Source organism: Nycticebus coucang, chromosome 7 (genome assembly GCF_027406575.1).
Source record: "Nycticebus coucang isolate mNycCou1 chromosome 7, mNycCou1.pri, whole genome shotgun sequence".
NCBI lineage: Eukaryota > Metazoa > Chordata > Mammalia > Primates > Lorisidae > Nycticebus > Nycticebus coucang.
This window is the reverse complement of record NC_069786.1, coordinates 99,711,849-99,723,369: the sequence shown is the minus strand read 5'-3', so window position 1 is coordinate 99,723,369 and position 11,521 is coordinate 99,711,849. Positions and strand designations below refer to the sequence as shown.

The window sequence follows — 11,521 nt, the reverse complement described above, 5'->3', positions numbered from 1 at the left end:
AGAGTCCCACCCTATGCTCCTGAGCAGAGTGCAATGGTGTCACAGCTAACTGCCACCTCAGACTTGGGCTGTGGGCATCCCACTGCCTCAGCCTCTGGAAGCTGCTGGGATTAAGGCACCCAGCTGGATTTTTCCATTTTTTCATGAGTTGGGGTGTCACTCTTGCTCAGGTGAGTCTCAAACTCCTGAGCTCAAGCAATTCCCCCTCCTCAGCCTCCCACAGTGCTGGGATTACAAGGCTTGAGCCACCTTGCCCGGCAGATTTTTTTTTTTTATACACTTTCTTTTTCTTTTTTGGCCGGGGCTGGGTTTGAACCCGCCATCTCCGGCATATGGGACCGGCGTCCTACTCCTTGAGCCACAGGCGCCACCCGATTTTTTTTTTTTTTAAAGACAGTTTTTGTTACTCTTGGTAGAGTGCTGTGACATCTTAACTCACAGCAACCTCCAACTTTTAAGGCTCAAGCGATTCTCTTGCCTTAGCCTCCTTTGTAGCTGGGACTGCAGGTGCCTGCCACGCCCGGCTATTTTTTATTTAGCAGGCTCTGGCTGGGTTCAAACCCACCAACCCTGGTGCATGTGGCCAGCGCCCTAACCGCTGAACTATGGGCACCGAGGCCCTCTTATGATTTTTTAAGATAAAAGGGACTGTCGCCCAAGCTGGAATGCAGTAGCATAATCATAGTTCACTGTAGCTTGGAGTTCCTGGGCTCCCACCATCTTCCTGTCACAGCCTCCTGAGTAGCTGGGACTAAAGGGGATGTGCCACCACACCCATTTAAAAAAAAATTTCTTTGTAGAGATGGGGGTCACACTACATTGCCTAGGCTGTGATTTTCTTAGTAACATTTTCTCCCTAGCTTTACTGTAAGAATATAGTATGTCTATATACACCATACCAAAAATTAGCTGGGTGTTGTGACCGGCACCTGTAGTCCCAGCTACTTGAGAGGCGAAGGCAGGAATATCACTTGAGCCCAGGAATTTGAGGCTGCTGTAAGCTAAACTGACACTGTGGCCCTTTAGCATGGCAACAGAGTAAGACTCTGTCTCCTAAATAAATAAATAGTTAGCAAGCATTAAGTTTTGGCAACAGGTCAGTTAAAGGCCACAGGATAAGGCAGAATACATAAGTTCAGGAGTCCAAAAATCTGGGATTAAATTTTGGCTTTACCACTTAAGGCTTTAAGATTGAGTTAATGGGCTGAGCGAGGTGGTTCACGCCTATTATCTGAGCACTCTGGAAGGCCGAGGTGGGTGGATTGCTTGAGCTCAGGAGTTTGAGACCAGCCCCAGGAAAAAGCAAGATCCCAATTCTACTAAAAATAGAAAAACTGAGGCAAGTTTGAGCCCAAGAATTGGAGGTTGCTGTGAGCTACACCACAGCACTCTACCCAGAGCAACAGCTTGAGACTGTCTCAAAAAACAAACAAACAAACAAACTAACAAAAAAAAAGATTGAGTTAATGGTGTTCTCAAAGAAGTTGTAAAGAGAGAAATCAGGAAGGGCATTTAAAATATTTTGACCTAGGCTCAGCGCCCATAGCACAGTGGTTACAGTGCTGGCCACGTGCACCGAGGCTGGCGGGTTCAAATCCAGCCTGGGCCAGCTCAACAATGACAACTTCAACAAAAAAATAGCACCCGTGGCAGATGCCTGTAGTCCCAGCTACTTGGGAGGCTGAGGTAAGAGAATCGCTTAAGCCAAAGCATTTGAGGTTACTGTGAGCTGTGATGCCACAGCACTCCACCAAGGGCAACATAGTGAGACTGTCTCGAAATAAAAAAGAAAAAATATTTTTACCTAAATAAGACCACCCCCCCCCTGTAATTTCTCCCTGGCTTATATACCAATTATGGATAGTAAACAGTAGGCTCTACTAATTATATGCCAGGAACCATTAGTGCTAGGTAAATAAAACACAGAAAGGTCTAAAACTGGAGTGTGGGGATATCAAGGAATGCAGAAGCAAACTTTTTAGAAATTACTTCATAAACATCTCTTAATTCTCATCAGTTCAGATAATAAGTTCCTGAGAGTTTAAGCAATTTAGCCTAGTATTTTTGCTATCCTAAGTGTGGACCCTCATCTAACACCAACTGATGATGCTAAAAATGTAGACTCTTGGGCTCAAACCCAGATGTGCATTTTATCAAGATCTCTAGACAATTAGGGTTTGAGACGTTTATCCCTACGCTTGTTATTCTGGCTGGTATAACTGAGATTAGGGATAAGCTTGAGCCAAGTATTTAAAAATGGCCTTAGAGAGCCAACAAATGGATAGAAGAGAACTCTTCATGGGCAGCAGAGGAATCTTTTCTTAAAGAGCCCTGAGACAGGGTGGTGCCTGTGGCTCAAAGGAGTAGAGCGCCGAAAATGTTCTGAGGTTGGAGGAAAAGTAGACAGCTCAGCCAACAGCCTTTTAATCAAGATAAACAGCCAGAAGGCAATGGACAGATATAGAAGTTTAAACCAGAATATAGAAATTGACATTTATAAGCAAAGGGGGGAAAGTGGAGAATCAGTAAGTTCAGCAGAGATTATTTGTGGTCTAGTCACAGAAATTCTTCAAAATTAGGCACATAAAATTCACCTGAGCTTCCAATTTCATACTAAGGTCACAGAATTAATTAGGACAAAAGATTGCACCAAGCAGACCAGAACTTAAACTGTTAAGATTTGGGCCCACATGAAAGCTGACAGGGATGCATGATTTACCTATGCTTTCCTCAGGCCTGAAGAAGACTTAAAATCTTATCATGTAAAGCCTTTGATAGAGCCATTGACAGGTCTATAGGCCATTTACAATGGGTCTGGGGTACAACTGGGTGATGCAAAATGACTGTGTTCTCCAGGGAGCATGGTAACTAGTTTTATTATGTAATTCTGTCTAGGGAAGACTGCATAGAAGTAAATTATCTAAATTTGAATGTTCTTTACATTTCTGAAAGTTTGTATCATTTCCTTTCTTTTTTTTTTTGAGACAGTTTCACTATGTCACCCTCGGTAGAGTGCAGTGGTGTCACAGCTCACAGGCTGTTCGAACCCGCCAGCCTCGGCATACGCCATAACCACTGTGTACAGGTGCCGAGCCTATCATTTCCTTTTCTACAAACCCCAATTAAGAGAGGTAAAACTGGCTAGGCACCGTAGCTCAGTGGAAAGGGAGCCAGCCACATGATCCAGGGCTATTGGGTTCAAACCTGGCCTGGGCATGCTAAACAAACAAACAAAAAATAGCCAGGAGTTGTGGTGAGTGCCTGTAGTCTTGGCTACTAGGGAGGCTGAAGGGAGAGAATTGCCTCAGCCTTAGAGTTTGAGGTTGCTGTGACACCATGGCACTCTACCCAGGGTGACAAAGTGAAATTCTGTCTCAATTAAAAAAAAGAAAGAGAGAGAAAGGTACAAAGAAGGAAATCAAATTGGGCTTGACTTGCATGTGGTCACATGAAAAGCAAAGGTGTACTGTCATTCTAGCCTCTTCCATAGACAAAATGCTTTTATTTAATTAGACATGAACATGTCTGATAGTCATAACATACACAAAAGGGTAAGACGTAACAGTCTTATAAAACTCGTGATGTCATGATGATATGGTGCTCTATGGGGCTTCTGTTTGCATATAAAAACAGTCTTTCAGAAAGATTTCTCTTTGCTATTCTATGTTCCGATTTATACCTTATTCCTCCTAGTGACACTTTCCCACCATTCTTAATTTTTCTCTATTCCCCATTCTTTACTTTAAAAGTTATTTTAGATCGGGCGGCGCCTGTGGCTCAGTCGGTAAGGCACCGGCCCCATATACCGAGGGTGGCGGGTTCAAACCCGGCCCCGGCCAAACTGCAACCAAAAAATAGCTGGGCGTTGTGGCGGGCGCCTGTAGTCTCAGCTACTCGGGAGGCTGAGGCAAGAGAATCGCTTAAGCCCAGGAGTTGGAGGTTGCTGTGAGCTGTATGATGCCACGGCACTCTACCCGAGGGCCATAAAGTGAGACTCTGTCTCTACAAAAAAAAAAAAAAAAAAAAAAAGTTATTTTAGATTATTTTAAGAATAAATTGAGGTCTAGATTCAAAATTATTTTTATGTACCTTTTAGAATCGCAAAAAAGTAAATAAAGTTATGGATAGTTTTCTCCAACTTCTGAATAGATACCAAGAAGTTTTGCTCATCTAAATTTAAATAAAGATTATTCAAATCTTTATTTAAATAAATACAGAGGCAGAAAGGTAGCATAAAAGAGGAGAAATAAATTCCAAAAAGGCAAGAGAAACCTATTAGATCAAATTTCTTGAATGTTTTATCTAACCACTGCCCTCCAAAAGGCTAAATTTCAAATTAACCACTAACAACTCTCACTTTTCACCTATAATTACCCAAACAATAATCACCAGGAGCCATATAAAGGGCTAAAGATCCTCTGCCTAAAATATAGAGATCACAGAACTGCCTTAAAATACAAAGAAAATTTTATTTGTGTTATCAAAGACTCTAAGAAATGATGACATAATATGGTTAACAGAGTTGATGGCAAGACACAAATAGGTTCTTTTAAAAGTTATAGATAATTAATCACTTTGTTTCATTCAACCATCCCTGGATTATGTATACCAGAGAACATCTCTGGTATACTCCCAACTGAATCATAAGCATGATGTGTCCAGGCGATACAATTATGAATCCCTTCTTTAGTCCTGATTATCTCTCTTTTTTTTCTTTTTCTTCTTTTTCTCTGGACTCTGGAAATAACAAACAAGAATGCTATTCAAAGAGCTGTAATTATAGGGGTAAGAATTTTTCCCTACAACATGCAAAAGAATTTTCCTTGAAGACATACCCAGTGGAAAGATGTTTAAAATATAAGATATAAAAACCACACCCGTAAAAGTGAGCTTTAACAAATCATATATATATATATATATTTTTTTTTTTTGCAGTTTTTTGGCCGGGGCTGCGTTTGAACCCACCACCTCCGGCATATGGGGCCGGCGCCCTGCTCCTTTGAGCCACAGGCGCTGCCCTAACAAATCATATTCTAAGATTCTAGATTTGGGTAATGACTTTTTATGGTGGGCGCGGGGGGGGCTGAGGCAAGAGGATCACTTGAACCCAAGAGTTTGAGGTTGCTATGAGCTAAAATTTGCCTGCGACTGTCACAAAAAAAAAAAAAAAAAAAACAAGAAAAGAAAAAAGTTGTACAATGGCTCACGCCTATAATCCCAGTATTCCGGGAGGCCAAGGCAGGTGGACTGCTTGAGCTCATGAGTTTGAGACCAGCCTGAGTAAAAGCAAGAAAAACTAAAAACAGAAAAACTTAGGCAGGAGGACTGCTTGAGCCCAAGTTGAAGGTTGCCATGGCATTCTACCCAGGGCAACAGCTTGAGATTCTGTCTCAAAACAAACAAACCAAAAAAAAAAACTACTCACTCATGGCCAGGCATGGTGGCTCACGCCTGTAATCCTAGCACTTTGGGAGGCTGAGGTAAGTGGACTGCCTGAGCACACAGGTTCAAGACCAACCTGAGCAAGAGCAAGACCCCATCTCTAAAAATAGCCGGGCATTGTGGCAGGTGCCTATAGTCCCAGCTACTTGGCAGGCTAAGGCAAGAAAGTCGCTTAAGTCCAAGAATTTGAGGTTGCTGTTAGCTATGGCGCAAAATTTAGACTCCATCTCCAACAAACAAAAAAAAAGCCTACTCATTTCCGATGCAAAGAATAGATTAAAAAAAGAAGATCCTGCCCGTGTCAAAAGAGGACTGTTATTTACAAACAGACATACAGGAATTGCTGTGCTGGTACATGGCTCTTCCTCAGAAAGCGGTTCTTCCTTAATGTGTTTCTTTTTATCCTTTTTCTTCTTCTTCTTCACAGATGTCTCCTCCTCTTCTACTTCTTCTTCCTCCTCTTCAACTAAATAGGCAGCAAGCATAAAGATGCAACCAATTAACACTGTATCAACCTCATTCCTCCTCAAAACTTTTGAGTCCATTTTTTATCACTAACACCAGCTATCAATGTTTATTATGTTCATTTTATAACTTGAAAGGTCCTTCAAGGCCTACATTATCCAAAACCATTAACTTTACATGTGATATCAAGCTGAGAGAGAAGTAATTTAATCTTTTCACACAAGGAGGTACAGAAATCATGATTAAAAACAAAGATCATTTGATCTCCAGCTTTTTCTGGGAAAAAAAATCTATTATACTAGAAATGATTAAGAACTTGTGGTCTGAAGTCAGAAGACTAAGTATAATGCTTAGAATAGGAACTCAACAGGTAACTATCATTAGAAATTAACTGACCTAATACTATTTAGTACCATCTATATATGCTGGATCCTATTGTCAACAATTAGAGACTACAAGGCACAAAACAGATAAAAACGAAAACCCTCTGCTGTCATCCATCTTATTTTTAGTGGGAGAGTTGAAGAAACATAAAATAGATGATACATTATATAACAGATAGTAATCCAAGCCAAGGAATAATACCTTGGAAAGGAGAGTATATACAGACACATTAGACAGAATGGATAGGCAGATATCTAAAAGAGAGGAGAGTGAATGATCTGGAGGGAAAATATTCCAAGTAGAAAGAAAGCAAATGCTAAAATTCTATGGTTTTTTGAAAGGTAAGTTGGGGAACTACCCTGTTTCCCTAAAAATAAGACATCCTCCGAAAATAAGACCTACTTACAGGAAAGATAAGACGTCCCCTGAAAATAAGACCAAGCGCATCTTTGAGAGCACCTTAAAATACTTATTTTCGGGGAAACAGGGTAGATAGCAAGTTCAGGAAATACCAAGTAGGACAGTTGTGGCTGGGGTAAAGTAAGGAAGGGGTAGAGAGCTACGGGTGGTCCCACTGTGATTACTACCATTCTTTCAAAGTACAACCTACAGCAGTGGTTCTCAACTTTCCTAATGCCATGACCCTTTAATACAGTTCCTGTGGGTCGCAACCCACAGGCTGAGAACTGCTGACTTAGAAGATTTCATACCAGAACAGATTTGGTTTATAAGAGAGATGGTTGATGGCTAAAGCAACTCGAGTTGCCATGTGTGAGATGAGGAAAATTGTGGGGTGACAGGTAAGTATGACAAGTTAATTGGATACAAATCTAGAGTTTGGTGTTTTAATCAATAGGTTTGGAGATTTACTTTTCAATAAGGAAATAGAAGCATAGATGTTAAGTAATTTGGTTTTTTCTCTATCCAAGGTAAGAGTCTATATTTGTTCTAATTATTATGTAATTATATGTATTATGATGTGTTTCTTTTATTTATTTATTTTTTGAGACAAAGTCTCACTCTGTGCCCTGGGTAGTGCTGTGGCATCCTAGTTCATAGCAATCTCCCAACTCTTGGGCAATCCCCCTTGCCTCAGCCTCCCAAGTGGCTGGGATTACAGGTCTCCACCACAACGGCAAGCTAGTTTTTCTGTTTTTAGAAGAGATAGGGTCTCACTCTTGCTCAAGGTGATCCACTGGGATTACAGACATGACCCACTGCTCCTGGGCCTATGCTTGTATATCTTTATAGGGTACATGTGATGTTTTGTTACAGGCATACAATGTCAATTAATCAAATCAGGGTAACTGGGGTATCCATCACTTCAGGCACTTTAAAAATAGAAAACATGGCCAGGCATGGTGGCTCATGCCTATATGTAATCCTAGCACTCTGGAAGGCTGAGACAGGAGGATCACTTAAGCTTAGGAGCTCTGAGCTTCAGCAAGAATGAGACCTCATTTCTACTCAAAATAGCAAAATTAGCTGGGTGTTGTAAACATGCCTGTAATCCCAACTACTTGGGAGGTTTAGGTAAGAAAATCACCTGAACCCAAGGAGTGTGAGATTACTGTGAGCTATGATGACACCATAGCATTCTAGCCCGGTGCAATAGATTCTACCTCAGAAATAAATAAAAATAGGGAGCACTTCATAAATATGTGTATCAACCTTGAACAGGGCCCATGCTAATGTTATTTCTATTATTCCAACCTTAGTATATGTGCTGCCACAACAAGCACTACATTTGGTGATAGTACACGTTAGACCACCAAGCAACTTAGAAACTAAGGTAAAGCAATTACTGCTTTAATGCTTTACTTTCCTATTAAGAGTACCTGGCAGATGCTCAATAAATGCAGGTACAACTAGTAAATGGAGGCAGGGTACTTGCTCATTGGCTTTACAAGACAGCAAAGTTCATTGGTAAACACCTATTAAATATTATTAGTATGGGGCGGCGCCTGTGGCTCAGTCGGTAGGGCGCCGGCCCCATATACCGAGGGTGGCGGGTTCAAACCCGGCCCCGGCCAAAATGCAAAACAACCAGAAAATAGCCGGGCGTTGTGGCGGGCGCCTGTAGTCCCAGCTACTTGGGAGGCTGAAGCAAGAGAATCGCTTAAGCCCATGAGTTGGAGGTTGCTGTGAGCTGTGTGAGGCCACGGCACTCTACCGAGGGCCATAAAGTGAGACTCTGTCTCTACAAAAAAAAAAAAAATATATTATTAGTATGATGGCAGGCTACCCAGTATGCTATTCTTCTAGTCCACTCCATATAACACAACAATGAAAAAAATCGATTCCACATTCATTTCTAGCAAGAAACAAGTTTTCAGCAACCAATTTAGAAACTATATTCCTTTTACTTCCTCCTATTTTAATTCTTGAACTCATTCATGTGGTAGAAACTCCAGTTTTGGTACTCTTAGGAAAATATTTAATTCTGCATATTCAAAGATAAGCTTCTCCTGTGAAGTCTGATAAATCTAATAATATCTAACCTATTTCCAAAGAACACAATGGAATATTAAAATACCATTAGCTTTTAATATGGGGGTTGTTTTACAAACTTTAATGGCTCGTATGTCTAAGACTTACAAAGTCTATACTTTTTTAGCATACACAGCATCAAAAAAAAAAAAATCCAAACTAACCTTTAATTTTAATTTTGGCTTTTTTGGCTTTCTTTTCAGTAATTTCATCCTCTTTATCTACCTGTTCTATTTTGCGTTTTTTAGAACAGGTTGGAAGTGTGGAGTCACCAGAAGGATCATAAGTCTTCACTTCACTGAAAGAGCCAAAGAGTTTTAGAAAATCTTCTACAATTTTATCTGTAAATTGAAATAATTCTCAAGAGACATGAAGAAAATGCCATTAGAAAATACTTACATAAGCATACAATGATGTTTCATTTTAGCTTTGGGTAGTTTATGAAGATTAATCATTTCCAAAAGTAAAAGTACTAATATTTTTCAAGTAGGTCAATCACATTCAAGAAGTGGTGAGCTAAATGAATTCTGAGTTAGTAATCAATGTAGTTATTATGATACAGGAAACAATCAGAATAGGGGGAAATGAAAAGAGAAAATCTCTTTACAACTGACTAACATTAAGGAAGTGAAAACTGAACCAATTGTTAAAACATATAATTGAATGAAGGTATAAAAGAAAAAAACCCCCAGAAAAATATCTAAACTAAGCTGAATGAAGAAGTCTTCATCACAAGATCCCAAGAGGCAGAGAAATAAGAGGAAATAAGCATGGATAAAGATTCCCTACAACGGCTGGACTCAGTGGCTCACTCCTGTAATCCCACCACTCTGGGAGGCCGAGGCGGGTAGACTGCTTGAGCTTACAAGTTTGAGACCAGCCTGAGCAAAAGCGAGGCCCCCATCTCTACTAAAAAGAGAAAAACTGAGGCAAGAGGATCTTGGGAGCCCAAGAGTTAGAGGTTGCTGTGAGCTAGAAGCCAGGGCACTCTATGGGGGGCACCAAAGTGAGACTCTGTATCAAAAAAGAAAACACTGAAATCAGTGCTAACACTGAAAGGTGAACTAATTCTAATAATTGGTGCTTCAAGTGCATGTGTTTAAAGGGATAAGCATAATGGCACAGGAGCATAAAATTTTGTTCAGAACCAGAAATTGTAGATGCATGAGTTTTTTTTAGGTTAAAACATTTATAATTTAAGAAACAATGGGGTGGCGGGTTCAAACCCAGTCCCGGCCAAACTGCAACAAAAAAATAGCCAGGCATCGTGGCAGGCGCCGATAGTCCCAGCTACTCAGGAGGCTGAGGCAAGAGAATCGCTTAAGCCCAGGAACTGGAGATTGCTGTGAGCTGTGTAAAAGCCATAGCACTCTACCGAGGACGATAAAGTGAGACTCTGTTTCTACAAAAAAAAAAAAAAAAAAAAAAAAAAAGAAAAAAAGAAACAGGACAGGCACAGTGGCTCATTCCTGTAATCACAGCGCTCTGGAAGGTTGGGGTGGGTAGATTGCCTGTGCTCACAAGTTTGAGATCAGCCCGAGCAAAAGCGAGACCCCGTCTCTACTAACAATAGAAAAACCAAAAACTGGCTAGGCACCTGTAGCTCACTGAGTAGGGTACCGGCTGGCAGGTTCAAGCCCAGCCCGGGCCTGCTGAACAATGACAACTGTAACCAAAAAATAACTGTGTGTTGTGATGGGCGCCTGTACTCCCAGCTACTCATGAGACTGAGGCAAGAGAGTCGCTTAATCCCAAAAGTTTGAGGTTCCTGTCAGCTGTAACGCCATGGCACTCTACCAAGGGCAACATAATGAGACTGTCACAAACAAACAAAAAACCCCAGACTGTCACCTAAAGACAATGAACTATAGACTTTAAAAATTGTAGAATATAAGGCTACCAGAGAACACTTGAAAACAAAAAATATTAATGCTCATATTAATATTGGTTTCCTTTCCAGAAAACAGAAAAATTTTTTCTCAATATATATTTAAATACATATTTATAATTGATAATATTACATACACCTCTCTTCACCCACTTATAGCCTAAGATTTTACTATTGAAATTTATGAAGGGGCGGTGCCTGTGGCTTAGTGAGTACGGTGCTGGTCTCATATAACCGAGGGTGGCGGGTTTGAACCTGGTCCCGGACCATACTGCAACAAAAAATAGCTAGGAGTTGTTGCAGGTGCCTGTAGTCCCAGCTACTAAGGAGGCTGAGGCAAGAGAATAGCCTAAACCCAAGAGCTGGAGGTTACTGGGAGCTGTGACGCCATGGCCCTCTACCAAGGGCGACATAGTGACACTCTGTCTCAAAAAAGAAATTTATAAAGGATTATAACACTCCTAACATCAAAAATGGTTGGGTTAATGACGAGCATTTTTTTTTTTTTTTGAGACAAGAGTCTATGCTGCCCCCATTACAGGGCCGTGGCATCACAACTCACAGCAACATTAAACTCTTGGGCTTAAGCGATTCTCTTGTTGCAGCCTCTGGAATAGCTGGGATTACAGGTGCTCACCACAACACTGGGCTATTTTTTTTTTTTTTTGGTTGTAGTTGTCATTGTTGTTTGGTGGGCCCGGGCTGGATTCGAACCTGCCGGCTCTGGAATATGTTGCTGGTGTCCTAGCCACTTGAGCTACAGGTGCCAAGCCTATGGCAGCCATTTTTAGACTTGTCTTCTTTATTTGCATTATTTTTTAAAACAGGTTTTACTGTGCAGTGCCTATGGCT

General features: G+C 40.9%; 1 protein-coding gene and 1 non-coding gene across 3 annotated transcripts in view; both read right to left on the bottom strand.

Annotated features, from left to right (window-relative positions):
- Positions 1–4,449: 4,449 nt before the first annotated feature.
- NOP58 (NOP58 ribonucleoprotein) overlaps positions 4,450–11,521 on the bottom strand; it is a 47,521-nt gene continuing 40,449 nt past the window's right edge. For both annotated transcript variants that reach the window (XM_053596562.1, XM_053596563.1), the window contains exons 13-15: positions 8,946–9,079; positions 5,778–5,908; positions 4,450–4,737 (exon numbers count right to left, since the gene is read on the bottom strand). In XM_053596562.1, the coding sequence (XP_053452537.1) occupies positions 4,687–4,737; positions 5,778–5,908; positions 8,946–9,079 (316 nt within the window). In that variant the 3' untranslated portion in view covers positions 4,450–4,686. The remainder of the gene's footprint in view (positions 4,738–5,777; positions 5,909–8,945; positions 9,080–11,521) is intronic.
- On the bottom strand, positions 7,927–8,033 carry LOC128591004 (U6 spliceosomal RNA). Its single transcript, XR_008381457.1, has one exon. It is a non-coding gene; the product is annotated as a U6 spliceosomal RNA (small nuclear RNA).